Source organism: Cupressus sempervirens, chromosome 2 (genome assembly GCF_028749045.1).
Source record: "Cupressus sempervirens isolate cs-2001-9-10 chromosome 2, ASM2874904v1, whole genome shotgun sequence".
Classification (NCBI taxonomy): Eukaryota; Viridiplantae; Streptophyta; class Pinopsida; order Cupressales; family Cupressaceae; genus Cupressus; species Cupressus sempervirens.
The window spans coordinates 651976036-652002811 of record NC_143119.1 but is presented as its reverse complement, the minus strand read 5'-3'; the positions used below and the strand labels follow the sequence as shown (position 1 = coordinate 652002811).

The 26776-nt window shown below is 37.0% G+C and overlaps 1 protein-coding gene across 13 annotated transcripts in view; it reads left to right on the top strand.

The window, feature by feature from the left end:
- The first annotated feature begins 8565 nt into the window (after nt 1-8565).
- Nucleotides 8566-26776, top strand: part of LOC149575059 (uncharacterized) — a 156880-nt gene continuing 138669 nt past the window's right edge. For 6 of the 13 annotated variants that reach the window (XM_089814937.1, XM_089814932.1, XM_089814928.1 and 3 more), the window contains exon 1: nt 8566-8888. Coding sequence is in view for 1 of the 13 variants with exons in the window: in XM_089814933.1 (XP_089671059.1) it covers nt 9686-9687 (2 nt within the window). In the remaining 12 variants the exon portion in view is untranslated. Of the gene's footprint in view, nt 8889-9088; nt 9212-9239; nt 9688-26776 lie in introns of those variants that run through there. The other 7 variants (XM_089814933.1, XM_089814930.1, XM_089814935.1 and 4 more) reach the window with 3 other exon arrangements.

The window sequence follows — 26776 nt, the reverse complement described above, 5'->3', positions numbered from 1 at the left end:
TTTGGTTGGCTATTGATAAATTTGTGCACCACTATTGAGAGATTTCATAAAGACTATTGAGACATTTAACCACAAGTATTGGTATTTTTTGAGTTAGCAACTATTGGTGCACAAACATAGTATGTTCTGGATGGACGTTTTAAAATGACTCTTTTGAACCACTTCACACTACATTATCCCTAAAAGCTGAAACATTAGCTTTAAGCTCTTCAGTCACCTATGAAAGTACACCAAAATATAACTTAAAATTTAAAAATTCTAGATAGACAAAATTAGCCTAAACACCTTTTGAAATGTTTTCATATGTGTGTGTGTGTGTGTGTGTGTGTGTATACATGTATATACATACATATATACATATATATACATATATATGTATATGTATATGTATATGTACATGTATATGTATATATACATATACATGTATATACATACATATATATATATATATATACATATACATATACATATATATACATATACATACATATATACATATATATATACATATACATATATATACATATACATACACATACATATACATATACATATGTATATATATACATATACATATATGTATGTATACACACACACACATATACATATATACATATACATATGTATATATATATGTATGTATATGTATGTATACGTATGTATATGTATATGTGTATATATATATATATATGTGTATATGTATATATATGTGTATATATATATGTGTATATGTGTATATATATATATATGTATATGTATATATATGTATATGTATATATATGTATATATATATATATATATGTATATGTATATATATGTATATATATGTACGTACATATATATACATATGTATGTACATATGTATATGTATATATATATATATATGTATATATATATGTATATATATGTATGTACATATATATACATATACATACACACACACACACACACACACACACACACACACACACATATATAAAACAAGATACACAATGCGTCATAGTTCTTGCTTAAGGCATAATGGTTGGAGAGGTGTAGATGAGTGAGAATAAGGTTAAATAGTTCTAAATTAACATTGTTAATGCATTAATTTTTGCCTAAAAATGCACTTGTGATCTAATAGGATGGCTCATATTTTGTTATTAAATTCTCGTCTTAGAAATGCACTTGTGATTTGATAGGATGGTTCATATTTTGTTGTTAAGTTCTCATGTTATATTATTATATCTTTGGGCATTTAAGCTCAAGAATAAGAGGCCAAAGTCCCCAATATGACACTAAGTACTTAATATCATACTAAGATAGAGTGATACCAACATAAGTTGTGTGTGTGAGAGATAATTAAATATAATTTATTTTTTTAATAAAAAAAATAGTCAAAATGAAATCATGATTATAATACCAAATTAAAATATATTATATTTTAATTAATGAAACTAAGAATTTAATTTTTATTATTAAACCTCACAATTGTATAAGAAAAAATGAAATGTATTGAAATATAAAAATATTTTATAAGTAAAACTAATTGTTTAATTTTACACAATTAGAGAAGGTTTACTATTTAATGTTTTATATTTCCAAAATTTTCATAAAATTAAGTAATTTTAAATTATGAAATAATATCTATATAATTTAATATGTACATTTCTAAATAATAAATAGAAGTAATACGTATAAATTTGATGTTGATGAATAAATATGATGTAATACATAAGAAATAGAATATAAATATTTAATTTTAATACATAGTTTATAGAAACTTAATAATAATTTATATATCTTTTAGAATTGAATTATTTCTTTTTTGTGGTTATTTCCTTTAGTATGTTTATTTGATGTAAACTATAGTTATTAATTTAATATTAAAATATATAGTTTTAAATATATTTAAACTAAATGATAAATTGTTTAAATAATAATATTAATAATGATATAATTTATAAATTGTAACACTTATCAATTATACATATTACAAACACTATTATAAAATATAATTAAAAAATAATATATTTTAATTTATTTTTATAAAAATAAAATAATAGTAATAATTTAACTACTTTTATTAAAAAATCAAAGCTCTAAAAAAAATTAGAAAGTCAAATACAAAGATATAACATATTGAAACTATATTGCTATAGAGCAAACTGAAAATTCGGTAGAGAGGCTTGCTCTGCTAGGGTTTCTTGCTTCATGCGATCTTTTAGTTTTTTGTGTATGGATTTTTGTTTGAACTTTCCCTCTGTTAGCTCCACTTGTCAAGCTACATTTACTACAGGAGTTTTTAGGCTAGGTTATAATGGCTCTGACCAGTGGTGAACCGATTGTTTCTAGTGTTCACGCTGTTGCTTTGGATTGCCATGGCGCCTCCTCTGAACAAACGTCCGTGCAAGTTTGTCCCAAAGGTTTTTCACGAGGTAATCCTAACATTATCCTTCCTTTGCAAGAATTTGATGCTGTATGTGATTGGTTAGAACAACACACCTTGATAGGTTATTTTGTGGGTAGGACTCCCCCTAAAGCTATGCTCCGAGAATGGGTTAACAAGAGCTGGACTCCTCATGGAGTCCACCTTGATGTTGTACAAAACCTTACCAAAGATTTTTTTTAATTTCGCTTCGCTAACCCCTCGCAGGTAGATGCGGTCTTTAACAACGGACCATGGTCTGTGCGTTCTTCCTTGCTTGTTTTCCAAAAATGGTCATGAGACTTCACAATCTCGAATGACAAAAAGCTTAGGGTTCCTGTTTGGGTTGAGTTCCTAGGTTTACCCCTGCTTTGTTGGCCTTTCATTGAGTCCATTGCCAAAGCCCTTGGCAAAGTTGTCACCAAGGAGCCTGAGAAATTTTTCAATGTCCACCTGCAATGACGCATTTGCGTAGAGGTGGATCTTTCTAAGGATCTCAAGGAGTATGTGGAAATTCAAATTGAGACTACAACCTTCTCATAGAAGGTTCTTTACTTGAACCTCCCCAACACCTATTATAGGTGCCAGTTTGTGGAACACAAGATCAAGGACTGCCCTTTGGCTACGCCTAGGGTCAAGCCCACGCCTAAAGAGGCGCCTGTCAAATAGGCCGATAGGAAAAAGGAAGAATGGGTTACAGTTGGGCACAAGGGCAAGGCTCCTTCGAATCCCTTGCTCCCCAAGTAGTCCTATGTTGCGGTTGTTGCAATTCCTCCTTTCCCTACAAGAGAATCAATTCCAGCTAGCGTAAGGACACAAGCGGCAAACAAAGGAATGGCGCCCAAAATTTTGCAGGTTTCAAACCCTGCTGGCTTGTAGGGGATTAAGGCAGCTGCCAGGGTTTCTGCCTTGGCATACTCCTCTTGCTACCTCTTCCATAGCACCATCAGCGATGCAACATTCTCGCAGTCCTCCTGGAATTGCAGAGATGCCATATGTGAAGTGTCAGGCTGTAAGTCCAGAGGGTTTTCCGTTTGACTTCAACCATGATTCTACCTTCTTGTAGAATAGCTACTCCTCTCTTGAGGACGAAGACGATATGGAAGAGTTCTCATGAACTTCCATTTATGGAATGTTCGAGGTCTCATAGACCTCCCCAGAAAGTACTATGTTCGGGATGTCTGTCATAGACTTGGTAATTTAGATTTTCTCTGTCTGCAAGAAGTTAAAAGTTTTGGTTTCATGCTTGTTTTGGCATGCCGCGTAATTTGGTAGGATGGCGTGATGTTTTCTTCCTAGCATGAAGCTAGCCGAGGTGGTGTAGTTACTCTCCTATCACCTCGCCTTCATTCTGCTATTATTTCACACGGTTCTGACCCCACACATAGAATTATTTGGCTTTTGCTTTCCATTAACAATCATTCCTTTGGAGTCATTAATGTTTATACTTCCAATGATGCTGTGGAAAGATCCTAGTCGTGGGCCTAGCTGGCTAACAATTTGCCTCTAGCTACTTGGGTTATGTGTGGGGACTTTAATATGGTTGTAGTGGCCTTTGACAAAGATGACATTCTACCCTTTCGCTAGACAGCTGGGGAAAGACAAGCCTGATATTACATGCACAATAAATTGAGCCTTTTTTATCCCAATACCAACCACCGCCAGGATAGTGGGGTTTCGCACACTTGGTCCAACTTTCTAGTTGGCTCCAATCGCATATTAAAACGTCTTGATCATGCTATGATCACTACACAATATTTTTTCTCTTTTTCTGAGGATCGAGATTTTCCTATCATTCCCTTGCTAGATGTGACGTTATCTGACCACTCCCCCATATTTTTTGTCATTTCTTGGCAAACTGTTGTCCCCAAGGTGGCCTAGTCTCAGTTCTTCCTCAACACGTTTGTTCTGTTGCATGCTTCCACCCTCTCACACATCCAACATGTCTGGAACTTGGAGCCACATCCACATTCCCCAAGGGGATGGATTCGATGGTCGAATGATGCCATTACCAGAACTACTTAGTTCCTACGCATCTATGGGCGTCAGCTAGCTATATTTAGAAAACGTTCTTACGAGGCCAACACCCTTGCCCTTAAAAAAGCCTCTGAGGCTCTCACCTTCAACCCCTTTGATGTGGATCTGCAAATTCAACTTGCCAAGCTTTGCCATGACAAGCAAATTGCTGACAACTATGTTGCCTGAGGAGCCCAAATCAAGGCTCGTCTCCACTGGTTGGATTGGTGATAAGGCCTCGAAGAAGTTCTTTCAAGCTCTTTGAGCTCATCATACCAATGTTGGGATTAAAAAGATCAAACAGGGATCAGCTATTTTGTCTAGTCTCCCCAACATCCTACAAGCATTCGTTCATCACTATGAAAATGTCTTTGCTTTGCAGGGAACTTCAGTTGCTTAGGAGGAAGCTCTCAAAATGTGTATCTTTGTTACTCCAAATCACCTGGTAGTTGAGCAACGAGCTTTCTGTGAGCAACCTCTTTCCCTTAGTGACCTTAGAGAGGCAGTTTACTCCATGGCGGATGACAAGTCCCCTGGGTGTGATGGATTTCCTTGTGAATTTTACAAACACCTCTGGGAGCAAATAGGTCCTAATCTGCACAAAGTCTATCTCGAAGCATATCATTCTAAAAGCTTAAGGGAATATAAATAAAGGGAATATCAAATTCATACCTAAAGCTGGTGATCCTGAGGACATATGCAATTAGAGGCCCATTACCCTTTTGAATGTGTCTTATAAGATCATTGCGAAGGCACTCTCTCTCAAAGTCAGGCACATGTTGCCTTTAATTGTGCGGCCTAAGAAAATTGGCTTCATCAAGTCCAAATATATTATTGACAACATCATTTTTGTCTAGGAAGGTATGGAATGAGCTCGCAAGTCCACACATCAGGCTATCTTTTTAAAGATAGATTTTGCTAAAGCCTATGATCGCATTGAATGACCCTTTATCTTGGCTATGCTTTAGGCTCTAGGTTTTTATCCCAATTTCTTTCAGTCCGTGGAGATGCTCTTTGGTGATGCTAATGCTTGCATTACCATCAATAATTCTCAATCTAAGGCTTTTGGACTTTTTCGTTCAATTAGGAAAGGTTGCTCTTTAGCTCCAACACTTTATGTACTTGCTACTGAAGGTTTTGGCTATTTGCTAGCTAATTCCGTGTCTTCAGGGCTGGCTCGTGGCATCTCCTTGCCTAGATTTGCCTCCCAGTTAGTCAATGGTTAGTTTGCTGATGATTCCTTTCTTACTCTTCTTGAGGATGAAGAAAACATCCAAAATGCTTTAAATTGTCTGGACACCTTTTGTCAAGCCTCTGGCTCTGCCATTCAATGACATAAAACGCTCTACTATCGACAATCATTCTTGCTAGCTCCACCTTGGTTCAACCAGTTTCAATGGAAATGGGTTTCTCACGGGTAAATTTTTCGCTTTCTTAGTATTCCCTTTGTCTTCCAGGCTTCTCCTATGGAGCTTTGGAATGTTGTGCTTACCAAGATTAGCAAAAAGCTCGAATGTTGGATCACCAAGCCGCTTTCTCTTGTTGGTAAATTTTAGATTTATTCAAAGATTTTGGCAGCCACTCATGTGTACTATTCTTCCTATTGGGCTCCCTCCAAAGCTTCCTATCTTAAGCTGGAACATTTGCTCCGAGACTTTCTTTGGGCTTCTAGTTCTGATCATCATGGTTTTGACAGAGTTGCTTGGGATTTTTTTTTGTCTCCCAAGAGAGTCTGGTGGTCTTGGCCTTCTCTCCACTCGAAAATAGGGCCTTTCTCTCTATGCTAAATGGATTATTCAAGCTATTTCTAGAGATGAAGCCTGGAAGATTATGGTTTAGCACTACATTTCTTCTAGCTTCCCTGTTAACAGGCTTGCTTGGAAGGGGATTGATTTTCAAACCCTTCTCATCATGCGTGAACCTGTGGCCATACAAGGCTCATTTGTTATTAAGAGCATCTGGAAAGCCTGGGAAGCTATTAAGCTTTGGTTTCGTTGGGCTGGAGATGAGTTTCACAATGGGATTTCCTTGAATCAACAGAACATTTGGTGGTCTCCCCTATTTTCCATTCAGGGTACTCCTCTCGCCAAGACTCAAGGTGCCAGTGCTCTACGTTTTTTTAAACGTGGCATCCGAACTCCTAAGGATCTCTTCTCAAGAGTCACCATGAGTTTCGGGTCATGGGAAGATTTGCAAGTCTAGTACCGCCTTGTCCGTACAGATCAGATGACTTTTGATCTCCTGCTGTCTTCCATCCCTGTGCACTTAGTTCATAAAGTGGAGATTCAGACTGTCCGTCCTTGGTGGCATGATTGGAAGTGGTATCCTGCCACTCAATTTTCCAATTACAAGCCCAATATGGGGTATAGATGGCTTTCCCCCCATCTTTCGATGGTGGACACGCTTAACTAGTGTTGGCATTTGCAATCTTTGCTTTCTCAATTGAGAAAATGTTTTGACACCATTTGGAGTGTTATTATAGCACCCAAGATTGCCCACTTTGCTTGGTGCCTTGCCTTCCAAGGTCTTCCCCTGGGGCCTCAGCTCAAGCACATTGGGTTCCTAATCCCAGATGCCCTTTCTGTGGTCAACCAGAGTCCTTTTTGCATATATTCTAGTTTTGTAAGCATGCTCAAAATTATTGGCACTAGATTCATGATTTTTTCAAGCCTTTTAGGCCTGAACCATTTTCATGGCACATGATCCTGCTGGGTGATTCCCCTAGAATTCCTCGGAAGTTCACCCAGATTTGGCATACCTTCAGGATGGAAATTTTATTTTCTCTATGGAAAGATAGGAATGTTGTTCTGTTCACTCATAGTTTTTTGAATGTTAACATTGTTATGTACACTAAGGCATGCATTTTGTAACAATGTTATTATGCAGATCTAGGTGCAAGCTAACAAGGTTGCCCTAGAAGTTGCTCACTTGCAGGAGTTGTTAAATCACTGGGGCAATGCTCCCTGCACTATTGCCGGAGTGCCTCCTGATGCTTCAACTGATGTCTCAATGCCTCGTGGCTGCTGTTCTCGGCGCTAGTCCTTAGGCCGCCACTTACACACGCCCCGCTCCCAGGCTTCTCGCCACTGCTCTCCTAGTGGTGGTGATGGCAGATGGAGGTGCCGCTCTGCTTTACCACCCCATGGGGGTTCTGGCTGGTCCTCGACTCCTCCTCTTGGTCCTTGGCGGATGCATTCTGGAAAGTATCCTCACCTGGCCTTGGCAATTTCTCCTCTGTAGCTCGAGGTTAAAGATGCAGAGACTGCCACTGATCCTGTTGCTGCTAATGACGGTTGGTCTGTTCTTAGCCCGCCTCACAATCCCACTGATGCGTGGGGTTTTCCTGACAAAGATGATCCTCCTCCCTTAGTTGGCACTGCTTTGGCAGCTTGAGGATGCTTATTATGTTTTTTTTTTTGATGAATAGTTGCTATTTTTGGCTGAGGTCGTGTCTTTAAGTTCGATTTCGACCGTGTGAACTCTTTCGTGGGGTGATCTTGTATCCCCCAACCCTTTTTTTGTGAATTGTATTCTTAGTATATTTTTATTAATAAAAAAAGACTATTCATCAAAAAATTATATTGCTATTGAAAATTAATATTGATTAGACATGTTGTGTGAGGTGGAAGATAAAATGATTGAAAAAAAAAATCTTATCAACTTGTCACAAATGTGGAAAAGATAGAGTTGTAATAAATGCCTTCATTAATGCATGATGAAGTTGTTAAAAATATTTGTATTTTTGTTGAAGAAAATTAATTTTCTCCCCCACCAAAAATAGTATGGACCAATAAAATGAATGAAAACTGTGATTTATAAAATAATAAAAAATTAGAAAATAAAATAAAAATATAAAAATTATTTGAAGTTTCATATAACTTTTAAAATTCTTTGATTTGATTGATCAATTTAATGTCATATTAGCGTTTAATGTCATATTAGCACTGACATGAATGAATAAGTATTCCTACCATGACAAGAACTAATAATATAGAAAAACATTTCAATAGATATCTAAACTAATTTTCTGTATATAATACAGAGTTTGAGTACGTCATATATATCACGTATGTATATTATTATTATTACTCTATATTGCTATCACCGTGCAAAAAATCTTCCTTTTCATTCAAACCTTAGGTGCAACTATGAGAATACTGTTTTTTGAAATACGTCATTTTAAAAACTCCTCCGTACTCTTCCCAAATGTGGCTTTATCTTGTCGATCTCCGCCAACCCGAATCCATCTTAAATCTAAGGTGGTTGATAACAATTCCCATCAGTCAGTCTCCATGTTTCTTACACGAAACAAAAAGTTGGCATTGATTGCTCTGGTTGCTTTAATTTTTAGCAACTCACACCCTGATACCATGCTGATACACAGTTTTCTTGATTTCCTTCTCCACATTATTTGTTCCTTTTAACAGTCGAAGGGCCTCAGCAACTTCATACACTGTAAATCCAGGTCTGCTTGTTTTGTTTCGGTAAATTGGGCAGCTTATTTGTTCGTTCCGTTTGAAATCAAACAGTTAGAATTATTTGTATAGTTTGAGGTATATTTCAACTAGGGGAAATTATGGTTTTCGAGATACATGCGTAAAATGAGCCCATTATTCTCATGTTTGAATTTTTAAAAGTAGCTGAATTTGTTTGTATGATTTTTAGGACATTCATTGGGATTCTTCTACAAATATGGGATTTGGTTCGTTGCCTAAAAGCTTTGAATTAGGCACGATGAAAGATATCTTTCTACTCTTTCAGCTTGAAACCGGTGCAATGATTACAGAGGTGATGTGTAAAGAAATCGAAGGTTTGCAATGATACGTAATCGTAGGGTTACAAGAGTAGTACATCACTATCTCTTGAGTGATATGGGTGGGTCTGTATCGCCAGTAAATTAGTGATTAAAAGTCGCCACCTGGATCCCTTAAACATTTATTGAAGTACATGAACTAGCATTGGTGCTCAAATGTGCAACTTATAATAGGAATCTATGAATGAGTTTTTTAGGAAATTCATCTGTTAAAATCGCTAACCGGTGACAAAGGTTCTGTTAACTCTTCCGTATTATTTCTTTCAGGAAAGATCTTATAACTTGCAGAATTGGCGAGTTCTTGCCTAATTCACAAGAATTCGCGAGTTTTTCTACCTGCCAAGTCACCTACTGGAAAGTCACAGAGATCTGCAATGAAATTCACAATTTTTTCAGTGGAACTCGTTTGAAGCCATGAGTTTTCTCTGCAGACGTGGCCACCCAAAAGAATGTAGGAATCCTTGAAAAACCTTGTTCCTTTTTCGTTTTTGTCTTCAGAGTTTAGGAATTCAGTGACATGAATCGTTTATAGAGTGATTGTAAGGGTTTATCAATTAGTGGTCTAAAGCTTAGAAACAATATGAAAATGACACGTGCTATTGAAGTCCTAGTGGCCTTATTTTGGGCCTACTGATGGGGGCTCTGCCCCTCGACCTTGCATGTATTGTGACAGGGAATTTGCCTGGGGTACTTCCCTTGGACTGTGTGAGGGGTAATGCCCCATGATCCTGCCGAGGGCTGCAGTCTCTACAGTTTTAGACCCAGGCATTGACTTTGAAAAGCAACTCACAAAAAATGAGTTTTTGCTATGCTAGAACACAAAACAGAGGCTTTCCCTTGAGCTGCTTTGGAATAACAAATTTTTTTTTTCAACCCTACTTTTCATTGGTTTATAGTCTCATCTTTAATTGAATTTCATTTGGTTTGTCAAGTCAATCCTAATTCAAAGTAATGCTTTTTTGATAGAGATGGATGCATGTGTTCTCTAAAATGAGACCCTATAATCAGTTTTGTGTTGAGAAGGCAAGTTTTGGCTCACTGATTTGTAAAAATTATTTCAGTAATAAGACTTCAAATGATTTTGTTTGTTTAATTTGATGTTTCAATCCATCTAATTTGTTACTTTATTCTAGATTTCTGTGTGCTTGGAGTGCTCGTTGTGACAGGTTTATGTGGTTTGTTGCTCAATGCATCCATGGTATCAGAGTTATAAGATTCTGAGTGTGTAGACAGATGCACCAGAGGGAGGTAGTTTGCACAAGAATGGAGCCTGTGGGTGTTGTGAACATGGATGCAAGAAGAGCCCCATGTGGTCGGGGTAGAGTTGGAGCTAGAAGTGGAGGAAGAAATCCTCCAAATCTTACCAGTATTGATAATTTTAGAGCCCTCAGTATGAAAGTAGAAGCCATACAAAAAGAAATCAGAAGAGGGTTTTCTCAGAGGTGAGCACCTGAAGAATATGACAAGACTGGAGAAACTTTAGAAGAAGAAGAAAATGCTGAAGATGAAGCAGAAAGAGCAGCGCTAAATGATGTTCTTGTTAAAGCATTGGTGAAGATCAGGAAAAGGCCAAAGGTGGAATCTCCTTTCTTCAATGGGAACCTTGATCCAGAAGAAACAATAGATTGGATATATGATATGGAAGAGTACTTTGAGTATGAAGAAATAGAGGATCCAAACAAAGCGAGGTTTGCTGAAACAAAACAAAAAAGACATGCTAAAATTTGGTGGAAGGAGGTAAAGATTGGAAGAGGAAGAAGAGGGAAAAGTAAGATTTGTAAATGGGATAAAATGGTGAAAATGATGAAGGGACAATTTATTCTTATTGATTATGAGCTGGATCTGTTGAGGAAAATGAAAATCCTGAAACAAGGAAGTGGGATGGTGAGGGAGTGCATGGAGGAATTTCACAAAATTCTAATCAGAAAGGCCATTCTGAAGCAAACAAGGAGAAAATAGCTCATTACATCAATGGGTTAAGACCAAGCATTCAGAAGAGTTGTCTAAGAGCCCTTGCTAGGCTCCTTGCTTCATTGATGACTAGTCTCTGCATGTTTTCAATGTTTTTTTTTTGTGTTTTTGTTATATATGCTTTTTTTGGGGTTTTTGAACAAATATTGGAAATTAAAGACAATGCAAAGAAATTAACAATTGTAATGTAACATATCACTTTCTACTATGCTTTGAGATATTCATGATGCAATTACAATGCAACTTCATTTATGAAAATCAATAATGCACCTGGAATCAAAGTTTGCACTCCACTTAATATATATTGTTTTATATATATGTATGTTTGTGTGTATGTGTATGTATGTATATGTTGCAGCTGCAGAGAGGATGATATACTTCGACATTGAAGCCTGGGAATAGATATTTGGCATAAGAAGAAAAATGTTTCCTTTCCTTTACACATGATCCCAACAAATGATATGAAAGCCACTGTTTGTTATTATCAGGCCCTTTAAATAGACACAACAGATATATGATTATTGCTTCTCACAAGAAGGTAGATTGTAGCACACCCAACGCAATTCTCTCCAACCGTCTAAGGAAATTAAGACAAATGTGCTAGCGATGAATCCAATGTTGGCACCTGTTTGTTGCCAAACTCGTTTGCACAAATCATTGGAATGCTTCACCAGTTCTAGGTGTCACCAAACAACAAAGAATTCACAATTCTCTATGCTGATAACTCCTATTGCCAGTTCCATAGGAAAAGACTATGTCTTCATTGATGGCTTTGATTTCCCAAAATGAAAGCAATATATCCTCCAACTCTATTATAAATATTGGCGTCCAAGTTTAACACGAAACACTAGCTGCAATTTCATATTATTCGATAAACTTGAGGCTTTGCGGAGACTCTTCGTATGAAATGGTCATTAGGTTGGTGTCACAAAGCCTATAAACATTCAAATGTTCGAAATAATATTAAATAATCACTCCTTCCTTATGTTGACGCCGATACAAAGATTTCACTAAATTGATAATAAAGGCCTTGGTCATATAGATAAGTCTTACGTTATATATGTATATTATTAATTAAGTTGAAATTAATGAAAAAATACTTTACCATTTATTGTAAAGACCCAAACTGTCTTCCAACTTGGATATTTATCACAACTTGTTGTTTTTGCAACTTTAATAGTTTTATAATGTATTTGCTGAATTTTCTATGAAAACTAGAATCAACAAGTTCAAGAAATTTGAAATGATAACGAATGACAAATGGATAGCTCCCTTAACTCTTTATTTATGCAAGTTTCTTTGGAGAACGTAAAAGTAAATCATATAAAATGAACATGGCACCCGTATTGCAAATAATTGTGTCAAGCTGTGAAAGGCAACAGCTCCCTTATAAATCACGGTGACTCCATAATGCCCAACCCACTGCAGATGATAGCCATCCTTGGGTTGCTCATGGTAATGCAAAAAGTTGTGTAGAAGATGGCAAGCGAGGGAGCCGGATTATCCATGTGGCTTCCCAATTTCCTTGGTATGACTACAGACTTTGATGCCAGCTCCAATTGTAATGCCTCATGGCTTGCTTGATACCCATTTCACTTCAAGCACGGTCTGTGAATGATATGCGGTTTCTAAGAAATGGTGACGCCTGACCTCTTGAGAGTAATCACCTTCGTTTCACACCTGGCTGTTAGCATCAATTAATATATAAACTCTCAATATCAAGTTCAATCTCTAATACAAGCTCCGAGTAGAAACAATAAACTTCACACTTCCAGAATGCACTTTCAGCTGTCGCAATAACTAAATTGATAACTCTTCAATTGCCAAATAGTAGTAAATTGAATAACCTCCAAGATGTTCGTCTCCTTAGCCATAGTGAACATAGCTGGAGATTATCTAACAAATATCAGATCCACTATACTTCAACAATGGAATGAAAACACTTCTGAGATACAGTGATGAATAGTAGAGAAGTTGGGCAAATTTAGCTATACTTCAGCAGCTAAATTGCAAAGTATTTCCAAACCCTTATACATCAGCAAGGGCATACAGTTAAGAACCTAGGAAAAAGCCACAAAGGCACAAAACCAAATATATTTTCAAGCGTGCCTTTCCCAATGAATGAGCTTTTTTTTATAAGCTTTTCGTTGGCCAAAGTTTCCTTAAAACTCCACTTCAAAAATCGTGGAAGTTTCCTAAAAGAACTCAACACTAAAAACTTTCCAACTTGCTTTTTAGAAATATCTCTTAAAGTCATCATTATAATAATATAAACATTATTATAATAATGAAACTCAATGAATAATAAACAATTAAGAGTTCATGCAATTCTTAACTTGATTTATTGCAAGTGATGACCAACTACCAAGCCACCCACTGCACTGCCAAAATTAGCAACTACTAAAAATAGTGAATCCATAGCTGAGACCCCCAAAATGCCTTGTCAGCTCACGAGGGTCGCTATGATGAGCTATCTCTATCAACTGCATAGACTAGCCAAAAACGGGGACATTACATTTATAATCTCTAAATGCCCAATGATAAATACTTCATTAATAATTTCCAAATGCCCAATCACCGAGCCAATTTACAAAAACATTTGATGACCCACACCAACAATGCCCTGCCATAAATAGTAACTAAGAATAGTCTTACTATAAATAGTAAGTACTCAAAAATTACGCTGATGCCGAGGATATAAGTAGAATCCCAAAATGAGATAAATATGCAAAGCAGTGTGCCCCCATCACTAAGATCAACAAACCAACCGAAAATCCTCAAATCAATCCATTAGCTCACAAGGGTTGCAATGATGAGATAACAACCACAATCTCTAACTCCTGCTAAACGGGGACATTATGGTCTGCCCTCCCCAAGATTTCTTCTTGCCAAGCAATTGCAATGCTGGATGCTAGAAAATGTCCTCTAACTCCCACATAGCATCTCCACCTATAGGTCCTTCCTGAACTCTCTGATGATCAACCTTTGAAGATGTCTCTTTTTGGTCTCAAGAATGGCCTCAGGTATCAACTCTAACTTCCCGTCATCATCAAGGAGTGGTAAAGTGGTAGAGGGAATAAGATGTCTCCCCACCGCCTTCTTGAGGCCAGAAACATGGAAAATATTATGCACTCTGCAATATGCCAATAGATCAAGCTCATAAGCAACCTCCCCTTACCATTTGATAACCTAGAAAGAACCATAGTAGTGAGGGTCTAGAGAATAGACTGTCTATAGAGCTGCAACATCAAGTATACCATGTCACCAACTTAAAATGAACACACAACTCTCCATTGATCAACACATTGCTTATGTTGATTTTGTGCTTTGTAAATATCCTGCAAGATCCTCATGATGTACTGACTATCTTGCAATAAATCTCTTGCACTAGGCATCCTGCTTTCATTAAACAACAAATCCAAGAAACTCGGCAGATCACAGCCATATAATTCTTTGAAGGGGGACATTTGGATAGACGTAGGGTGAGTGGAATCATGGCAAAATTCACAGAGATGAATCAACTTCACCCAAGCACGTTGCTGCCCTACCACATAGTTTTAGAGGTATCCATCCATCCATTTATCAACTATCTCAATTAGAGCATCGGTGTGAGGGTGGTAACTAGTACTTGGAGTTAACACGGTCCCACATAACCTAAAATGATCTTGCCAAAAGTGACTAAAAATTTGGCTATTTGTTTCACTGACAATACTCCGAGGTAATTCGTGCAACCAAGATACCTCCCAAAAGAATAATTCTGCTACCTAAGTGGCTGAAAATGTTGTGGTAATTTGGAAGAAATGGCCATATTTTGTCAATTGATCTACTATAACATATAGTCCCTACAATGAAATCCATGGTCGAACATTCCTACTTCCTCTCAGGAACGAGAAGTAGCTGTACGACCCAACAAGAGAGGTATGCTCTTGTTTGTTCTGCTAACAAACAAAGCACTCTCAAATGTGTTGGACTTAAGACCTTTCCATGTCAACCTCTCTTGAACTTGTCTGTAGGTTTTGAAGAATTTGAGATGAGTAGTTAGTGGAGAATCATAAAGGTCCTGAGTGCCATTTGTCTAACACTTGATACTGGGAGAAAAAAATATCCTTCCCTTGTAAAGGATCCAACTCACAAGAGAGTATTTGTTGTCTTGAATAGTCCCATCTACAATGCCATAAGCCCATCATTTCCTAACATACTTTGTAATGATCAAATGCCTCTAGTCCTCTGATATCTTAGTCATAGAGCACAAAAGAGGGCGCCACGAAGCTGCATAAGCCACAATGTTCTGGGTCCCTATGACATAAGATATGTCAAAATCATAAGACTGTAATTTATCGATGCACTTTTGCGACTGCTTGTTTAGGTCTCCTTGCCCAAGGAAATGTTTCAGGTTATTGCGGTCTATTTTAATATTGAATTTACTTACCACTAAGTATTGCCTAAACTTGGCCAAAGCATGCATAATGGCCAACATCTCTATGTCATACACCTTAAAAGCTCTCTTAGGAACCCAAAACTTCCTACCCTCATAAGCAATAGGGTGGTGGTCCTACATGAGAATGACACCAATGCCCTTCCCATAACTATCACAAAATAAGGGAAAAACTAACACTAGCAAGAAGTCATGACTTGTTTGAAATTCTTGGAACACTCTTGTGCTTGAGAATGTAATGGCACTTGTTCTTGGTCCGAAATCCTTAAGCTCCTGGCTAGTGTACCTACACACATAAGTTAGTACCCAAGGATTAAGAAATAATATATTACTAATTTACATGCAAAATTAAGAGATAAAATCCCAATTCCCATTTAATACCCTTCTTAAAGAGAGGCTGTGATCAAACACTTAGTTCTTGGGGGAGTGCTTCCTGGGGCTCTTGTATTAGAACAACGCTCCACTAAGTGTCATCCCTTCACAATTCCACCCCTCGATAAGACCTTATGGATAATCATTTTGATTATCCATCCTTCTTAGGAGAGATTCTACTCATCCCAAGCCTTATGAATAACCATAGGTATATTCACCCTTCTATATAGATATGTTAAAGGCTTTCAGTATACTGACCTTGAGAGATGTTTGATCTTTACCATTAATCCTTGAATAATACTTAATGACATTTACTGAATGTCCTTTGCCTCTGATTTGTAATTCCTTCAGCGAGGAAGGGGTCCTCTGCCTAAATTCCTCTTAGATTCGAGAGGTTTCTTATTACAATTTATTTTGTCTTTCCTTACTCTTATCTGATATATTCGTTGTGGCTTGTCTATTGTGTAATGTAAATCTGTGTGATATATTAGGTTTCTAGGGAAAGTTTTATTTGACAGGATATTTGATATGCTTACCTATTGGCCTGTTTTCAGTTAGACTTCTGGGATAATTGGTCCATTGTGCTATATAATATGTGTTTAGTTCATGCTGCAATGCATCAAATATGTTAATGTCTCAAATGTTCTCCACCGATCAATATGAGTATGTGCTGGTTGGAGTTTTGACTCTGCATGGGTATCAAATCCTCCCCTTAGTGGACAATGATCCAATATCTGTGTTCTTTCTTGGAGATAATCTTTCCAAATATTTCCTTCGCTATTAGACCCGCCAGATTTGAGATGGTTCAATCCTTACTAATTTGTAGAAGAAACAATTGAGAGATATTCAGTCTTGTGGCAAACACTATTTGGTGGCTGAATGAAGCTGAGACTCATGACTTGTTGGCTGAGACGGAAAACGCTAACTCCTCCTCGGGTGATTTCAGATTCAATTTGCTTGATTGGTCCAACTCCGATTTGTCCAAGGTTCTTATTTTCTTTCTACCCTAGTCATATTGGCTTAATGTCCTGCGTTGAATCCAGAATGTTCTATAGATGTTTTTCCTCCCCGTACCTGTGCCATAAATATGGAATTTCTCAAGAGTCATGACCAAAGTATTTGGTTGTGACTGTAGTCTTGATTATTTGATATTGTAATTCTATAGATTATGATAATTAGTTGTGATGATTAAATAATTTTTGGTGATAATGAGATTATTTATAAAGCATTATGATTACTTTGAACAAAGATAATAACAATTTCTTATATCATTTATTATATAATTCCTTTTATAATTTATTATTAGTCTATTTAGATCTTTAGCTCATATAATTGAATCTAGAACTAAGAGATTATAAGGAATGGATTTATTATTTATTCATTTCATAATTTTATTGATTTGGAAAAAAAAGATCATAATTATTTTATTAAACAATTATGGACTCTATTTTTCGGGGTCATCATAGAGAAGTCCATATAAAGGCCCCCTTCTAGGTCAAATCTGCAAGTGGAGCAAGGTGATGTAAAAATGCATTCACTAACCATCAATAAAAGACACAATCTCAAAGCCTCGAAGATGTGTCAAATTATCTGGCGTAGGCCACTCAATGACAACACAAATCTATTCGGGATCCATATGGAAATCCTCCGAATTGATGATATCTCCTAAATACAATAACCTAGTCATACCTGAAGCATATTTGTGATCCTTGGCATAAAAAGTTTCTGTATCAATTATACTCAAAATTTATTCCAAATGATCCTCCTATATTTTATTGTGAATCAATATATTGTCAAAAAATGCAAGGACAAACCTCCGCAATTGTGACTAGAAGATCCTATTCATAGTGGACTGGAAAGTAGCTGGTGCATCAATTAAGCCAAATGGTATAACTAGGAACTTGAAGTGCCCACAATGACATTTGACGATGTTCTTCTCCATGTCTAGTTCTCTAACTCTTATCTAGTGGTGACCTGTCCTCAAATCAATTTTTGTGAAGAAGTGAGCTCCTTGTAACTCATCAATCAACTCATCTTTGAGAGAATTCAGATACATGTTTTTAATTGTCCTTTTGTTCAACACCTAGTAGTCAATGCGCATCCTAAGAGTTCCATCTTTTTTCTTTACCAACACATTTGATGAATAAAATGTGACTTACTAGGCATAATGTGTCCCATAGCTGGTAAATCCATTATGATTTTTCTCAATTTAATCCTTTAACCTTTTGGGATGCTTGCAGGGAGCTATAGATCCTTTAACTTAAGAATATATTTTTACCTGGCTGTATTTCTGTTTGAGCATCTATGCACATCTTGCTTGAGAAAATCACCCCTTCTTCATTATAATATTTATCTAGCACAATGGTTGTAGTTGAGGCTGTGCCCTCACTACACATCTTCTACACCACCATATATAGGTCACCAAGAACCTCCTCATCCGCCTTGAAGTTAGGATAGAAACGAAATGCCAGATTGAGGTTATGAGATGATGCATGGATGAGGCTGCGAAGCTGGTTTTGCCATCTCCTATCAATGATCTCCCAAATGGGGCCATACTGCCATCTCCTATCAATGATCTCCCAAATGGGGCCATACTTATCCTCCACTCTTACAAACCTAGATCTAATGGCCTCCTTGGCCCTCTCCATGCCCTCATATATGTAGCCCTTAGAGGGCTTCTCGCCATCAACAACTTGTAGGAGAACTACGAGGGATTCAATGACCTACATATAATGTAAACGAAAAATAGTTAAGTCACAAATTAAATAAAAATAGGCAAAATTGCAAAGTTGCAAAACAAATAAAGATATGCATATAAATTAAGAGTAAAATTATGATTCAATAACTTAATACTAAATGTTAAATTGTCATAAATTTACCTCCAAAATTTCTTGAGAAGGGGTCCAAAAGCCCGCCGCATCATAAACGCCATTTGCCACATCTATCCATGTAGTGGTCATAGCATATGTTGAGGAAGTCCACTCCACCCTTAGCAGATATGTGCCTCAAATCTCCCCTTGACATCAATAAGGATTTTAGTGAGGAAATTTTGAGGCAAACCTCGTGATACCAGGATGAGCCAACTCCTTTTGGTTTGTGTATTGCCTCATTATGCTCAGGACCAATGCATGATTATAAATAAACTTGCAGATACTCTTGACCCTTTCAATGCATGATTTGACCCATTCAAGCTTATCAACATCCTCCAACACAAGGTCAAGGCAATGGGTCATACATGAAGACCAAATTTTTTTGGGATGCCTGTCAATCAAAAGTTTACTTGCAGCAATTTTAAAGTAATTAAATTTTTTGATATGTCAAAAAAATTTCAATCAAATTTATAGATGTCTCTCCATCAAATTTTTGAAACTTGAAAAGTTGACCTGCAACAACATAACTTGCTACATTATCTATCATTGCTTGTACCACATTTTATTCTCTCACCTCTTGTATGACTTCCTTAATAGCCTCACATAAGTATGTGACTATTTTAACATTTGAGGAAGCATTAATAGATTTTAAGAACATGGTGGATCCTACAAAATCTGAATAGAGAAAAATAATAAATAATCATGGATCAATCAACAAATCAAAATTTAAATTATTTAATGCATGTAGGGAAGTAGAATGATCAATCACCTCCACAGAAAACAAGAAAATTTAGGAGTTTTCTATTCCTCCTATCTGTCCAACCATATGTCATGATGGTGCAATCGTTTTGGTTCCATAACTTTCAGTGCCTCTAGCTCAAGTTTCATATCCTTAATCATTTCTAATGAGAGGGGGCCACTCAAATTAGCATCAATGGGGGCTTTGAACCCTTGACCACAAATAGTTACGACATCTACCATGCCTTGCCAATAAGGAGAGACCTATCACAAATAGATTATGATTAGACAAAGTACACTTCAACTTCAAAGTCTCAAATTCAAACTATAAATTAAAAAATTTAATTTTAAACTTAAAACAAACAAATAAAAAAGAATTACTTGGTTGCAATAAATAGAATGTTGCAAAAGTACCAAAATTTGCAAATATGTTTTTAGTAGCATCTTGAATCTCCTTGTTCCAACCTATGCTCTCAAGCGAGGGTTGTGCACCTAGAGTAGTGTGTGGCACAAAATAGCTATCCAATTTCAACTTCCACACTCTAGGACGGAATATAATAGTGCCACTATAAGGAGTAGAAGCACTTAACTACCACTAGCACTAGGATGAAAGTTAGACTTAGTAGAACCCTTTCCAACACAACTTGCGGATGTGGATGTGGGAGCATGGGAGCCAATAACTCTTAACTCTTCCAATAACCTCTTCCTATTTATCTTTTCTTGTTCATGTTTTTCTAAGAGGACATATCAATGACATTTTGCCTCAACAGTTTGTGTATCACACACAGTAATTTTGCCCAAGTATGCCAGCAACATGGTAGTTAAATCATAGTTCCCAGAGTTAGACTCAGCTATGACTTGACAAGGCCGACTCAACTCGTGACTTGCCAAAATAAAAAAGCCATTGAAATTTATAGATTTTTACCAATTTAAAACTTGTTTCATGCACCCTTTATTGAATATAACTTAAAGAGACTATAACATCATCAAATAGAAACTAATGTCATCACATACATAAACAAGTAACATAAATGCTAAATCCATCATACACGTAAAATGTAAATTGTAGCTAAGTTTGTCAGAAATATGGAATTGAAACCAAAGGGATTTTGGATGAAATGAGTTAACGAATTAAAATCTTTAGACAATCCTTTTTTTAGTTTGATTTTGACCTTAGAAAGCCAGGATAGGTTATAGGGGGTTATAGTGTTGAAGGTGTGCTGAATCTTGGAATTTGGCCGAGTCTAGAATTTTTTGGAAAACCCCAAAATCTAGATTTTGCATCTTTACTCCAATGAAGCTGAAACCTATCTCAAACATCCTATACTGTACAAATATAACTTATACTTAAATGTTATAGTTGATTGTTGTATAAATCCTCGTCCCCTAAGCCAAGTGTTGAATTGCAGAGTAAACTAGCAAGCATATGCTCGAACTCGACTATAATGTCCCTTTGTAAGGTGTCTTAGAGATTTGAGTCGATAAACATGAATTCTCTACCCTTACTATGGATTACACTCTCAAATACTCCTTATAGCTTTTGTACTAGATGATTTATGGGTGGTGACGATAATATCTCAATAGAAAATTCTAGATGTCTTGTAGAATAGTTTTGATTAAGTAAAAACAGGTTTTAAAGGACCTGAAACCTTTTACATAAAAATAGAAGTCTAAAAAGATAAGCAAAAAGCTAACATCAGAGTATAAAAGCACAGATCAACATAAGACAGGCCTCCAAAAAGAGCAAATAGTAGGCCAACGAAAAACCAAGTTGTAAAGGACATCAAAAGACAGCAAAAGACCAGCACCTGACCAGCTAGATAGTCTTTATCAGGTCAGCAACTTGGTTTGCCAGGATGTGCATATTCTCTGCAGTGGCCTTCACCTCTTCTATCTTGTTCACTTCCTCATTCTTCTTAGAGTGAGCCTGAGTGCGTTTACTAGGACCTTGGTTCTCAACTACTGAAGGGGAATCCTGTCCTTTGTCTTGCTCATACTTTTTCAAAAGATTGCCCACATTATCTATCATAGCCTTTAGAGATTTGCTATTATTGTCAGCCATATGCTTGATCATCTTTTCAATATTATTCAGTTTGGCTTCCAGTCTAGTAACCTTCCCCTAATTATCACTATTAGCCTTTTCCAACACCCTATTTTTAACTTTGAGCTATGGAATCTTGTGCGTAAGGTTTTTAACCTCTTCAGTATTTCCAATTACCTCCGAGAGCTGGTCAATATGTTGTCCTAAGGTACGCTCTCCTCTAGCTAGTTTGGTAACCTGCTCTACTTCCTTACCAATAAATTGCATTTGTTGCTTCAGGATACCAATCTCCTTTAGAATGGTCCTAGGGCCTAACAGACCTCTGGAAGAACCAATCACACCCTTTGTTTTATCATTAGAATCGGGATTTTGTTCTTGATCCCTCTCATCCTCTTTCTCCGGCTCCACATTCTTCGTAGTATTCTGAATCTTCTCCTCCTGAAGCCTCAAAGATTTTTGCTTCCTCTCCAATCTGTGAGCAAGAGGTTCATCATCAGATGGGGTAGAAGCCCTGACATCATTGTGACCCTTGAAACCCTTTCCTTTACCACCACTCCTCTTCTTCTAGTAATCTCTCACCATTTCCTCCACAAAATCACTTTCGCGATCAAAGTCACTCCCTTCAACAATCTTCTTCTTTTGAGAGCTACACCCAGAATCTCTTTTCAGACTCTTGTTACCCCCCTTTGCATCATCTTGAGTATCCGAGTCATAACCTTTCCTCGGGAGATTGCCCTCCGTGTTGTATTCCACTGCCTTCAAGTTGCCCCTAGGTTTCATAGCCTTTTTGGATTTTAACACATTCATAATAAGAACCATAAGGCCCTCATGACACACATGTTCTCCATTCAGATCATTTTGAATTGCCTAGATGGAGATGCTCAGAGATTGCCTCAAATAAAAGGGGAAATTAATCCTCAGATCATGCCTAAAGTGATTCGCTAATATAAAATGATACCCATATAGCTTTGTATACCTACCATTCAAAGTAAAGTACTCCATAATGACAAACAACACGAATCTCCAAGGTCGAGAAACAGATGCCGGGTTGAAATAAGAATTACCTATTTTCACTAGTCGGCTTTTCTCATTCTCCGACTCCACAAATTTGTCAATGTCCCTGTCCGACAGCTTCCTATCCCAATAAAAGTTGATGCCGTCCATATCCAACCCCGTAGCCTCCGCTATCACCTCTTTAGTCACTTCCATACGCTTGTTTCCAACCATGATAGAGCCATCCCTCCAAGTTTTAATGAATTGCTGAGTAATGCTAGGATTATTACCTTTTAGCCTTTCCATATAACTTGTAAAATTCCCGTGCCTTAAAATATCCCAGACCTTCGTTTTCTTCATCCACTCCTTGTAACTTGCAGGTTTCACTCTTTTCCTTTTTCCTCCCATATTCCCCCCTTCGATGTCATTGGATTTCTCTCTTTGAAACACCCGATACACACTGCTACCAAAAACAATGCCGCATTCAAAGGACAAAATGGTAACAACAACCCATAATCCGTGCGAAATAAAGCTCAGCTTTCTAAAAATCATAACCCAACGCACCCTGAGAGTGATCAACACATAATTACAAAACTTTGACATCGTCATTATTAAAACATTTTTGCTTACACCTCAATTTATCATAATCAATAAATTGGCGACCATCAGCAGGCAAAGGCTCATTATTATCCCAAATAACTTTATGCTCACATAAGCAGGCCATGTTAGCTGCCCAATCAGCAGCATGGTTAGCTTCCCTGAAGTTGTGGGTGAAAATGCATATATCAAAAAAATTGATAATATGAATAGCCTGAAAAATAATATTACTAATAGTTCATGAAGGCTGAGTAATTTTATTAAGACAATTTATGATGTTGAGAGAGTCTCCTTCCATCCAAACCTTCGTCAAATTAAAACTCTTTGCATAAATAAGACTATGAAGAGCAGCACAGGCTTCAACCATGTGATTAGTTTGACTGCCAATAGGAATAGCCATGCAACCCACTTTATCACCATAAGAATTCTTGATAACAACTCCACACCCAACAATGCTCGAGGTCCCTTTAGAAGCCCCATCAAAGTTTTTGTTGAACCAATTCGCTGGAGGGCTGTCCCATCTAGCACTATCCCTTGGATTAGGTTCCTGTTTATCCTTACACAAGCTTCTTAGGTTCCATTTATGGAACACCCAGTCTTCCCAGTCATTATGAGGTTGCTGTCCTGAACCATTAGTTTTAATATTCTCTATTATAAGGGCCTTAATTTTACAAAAAAACTTGATCTGAACTAGATTCCACTCCTCTAAAGACCCTATCATTGCGCTCCTTCCAAATACCCTAGCAAAGGTAAGGAAGAATGAAGTCCCACAGTTTTAATATCAAAGCATTCTTGGAGGGAGGTTTCCAACTAGTAAAGAACAATTGAATAGTAGAAGGGAAAACCCAATCCATATTCAATAAGTTACAAACCTTATCCCAAAGCTTTTTGGTAAAGGGGCAATGCAAAGTAATGTGGTTGACCGATTCACAATCATTCTTGCAGAGAACACACCTATTGATTATGATGAAGCCTCTCTTCATTAAATTGTCAAGAGTCAATATCTTATTCTGCAGAAGAATCCAAAAGAAGATATTAATTTTAGGTGTCAAGCCTTTCACCCAAGCCTTAGCCCAGCAAGGTTCTTCATAAAGTCAAAAGAATTAGCATAGGTTGAGGATATAGAAAACATTCCACTGGGATTTGACTTCCATATCAAATCATACTCCTTTTGACTTAAAAAGACAACATTCAGACACTTATTAAGATCCATCAAGTTATCATTCACCCTTTTAAGGTCCAACCACATATCATTCTTCGAATAATCCGCCACCTGAGTACCAATAAGAATCTTACATCGCTCCATATAAGTGTTCCACCTTGGGTCATCACAAAGTGGGTGGTCCAAGATCCAAATATCTTACCAAAAGAGAATTGTTCTTTCGTTTCCCACCTTCCATCTAACCCCTTTCCTTATAATGTTTTTAAATTTCTGAGCATTTTTCCAAATCATGGATCCCCCTTGTTCCAAATCAATATTAAGGAAATGATTAAAATCATAGTTATCCCTATTATATTTATCAACCCAGATGTTCTTCCATTCCCCTTCCTCTTTGGACCATCTCCATAATAGTTTAGCCAATAAAAATTCATTCATTGTAGTAATTCTTCTCAAACCAAGCCCACCCTTATAAAGGGGCATACAAACATTTTCCCAAGCAATGAGTTGTAATCTTTTTTTAATCTCCGTTCCAGTCCATAAGAAGACCTTCTGGATTTTCTCAATAGCAAGAGCAAACTTTATCAGAATTTTAAAAACACTCAAAGCATAAAGCGGAACACTTTGCAAGATGGACTTCAACACAATTACCTTTCTAGCCTGGCTAAGGAGGTAGCCTTTCCAACCAAAAAGTTTCAAGTGAATTTCATCAATCAATGAATTCCTGTAAGAATTTGTCTTAGGGCAAAATTCACCCAAGAACTAAGAACTCAAACACAAGCACAACTGTAGAGCAGAAAGAAGTATGATCAGAATAACAATGTATTCAATTCAATATGCATTAGAGTACACTAGGAGTGCCTATATATAAAGGCCTCTGAGATGCATCTAGAATGCCTCGGAATCAGCTACATGATAAGTCATACAACCAGGCACATGTCCACTAGATATGGGTTATCTTCCATTAAGCACGGAAGTAAGCGCAATGATGAGAGGATAAGCCTACAATTGTGTAATATGCAAATCAGTGTTGTAGACAACATGTACTAAAAAGGGAGTGCGAATAACTGTGTTGTCTACATGACAACTCAGTGAATGATGCAAACTCCATTGTTGTAGACACCATGTGCTGAAATAGAGTTGCGTATTTCTGTGTTGTCAATATGACAACTCAAAAAGGTACACAAACTCCTAAGTGTCTCACAAAATAAATAATAAAATAATGCATTAACCTAAGTAAACTTAAGTAAGTGTAAATAGTAAATATGTATTTAGACCAACAATTCCAAAAGTTATCAAGAGTGTTTAAACCCAAAGGTAACCCCAGATAGGATCTAGGAAGAGAGCCAATCTCACAGCCAATAATCTTTTTGATTTTATTTTGCCTGGCCTCACTAACATTAATGAAGTACATCACACTTTTGCTCCAATTAATGATTTGGCCAGAAGCATCATAGTCAACCAAAGCTTTTTTAATATTCCTAGCATTTCTGACCGAGGCCTCCCCCATAACAATAGTCATCAACAAATTGTTGATGAGAACATATCACAGCAGAAGAGGAAGGATTAAGGCCCACAAAGTCTCCCTTCATCACCATATTTTTTGCAAATCTCCCCAAACATTCAGCCAAAAGAACGAAAAGAATAGGAGAGATTGGGTCTCCTTGTCTAAGATCCCTAGAAGCCTTAAAGAAGGAAGTAGGAGATCCATTAACAAGCACTGAGAAGGAAGTCGATGAAACCAACATGAAGATCAAATCCCGAAATCTCTTATTAAACCCAAACGCTTCGAGGCCTCGGAGAAGGAAGTTCCAGTCCACTCTGTTATACGCTTTGGAAAGGTCAAGCTTAAGAAGAAACCCTTCTTTTTTGGACACCGAAAGGGAGTGAATATTTTCATGAACAATAAAATGGAATCCAAAATCTGCTTGCCAGGAACAAACCCGTTTTGCTGTCTAGAAATGACAACTGGAAGAAGAGACAATTCTAAGGGTCAGCACTTTGGAAATAATCATATGAAAAGAATTACACAAGCTAGTAGGCCTAAACTGATCTAAGCTATCCGCTTCTAGCTTTTTCGGGATAAGAGCAATGAAAGTACCATTCACTTCTTTAAGGATATTCCTAGAACCAAAGAATTCCTTAACCCCATTACAAACATTAGAATGATTATGTTCCAGTACTGATGAAAGAACACAAATGGGAACCCATCAGGACCAGGGGCTTTATCTCCCTCGAAAGAGAAAACAACCTTGGAAATCTCATCCGAGGAAGGGATAGAAGTGAGAAAATTATTCTGATCCTCAGAGACACAAGAAGGGATGCAATCAAGAAACAAATTCTGCTTTTCCAAATCCAAATCGG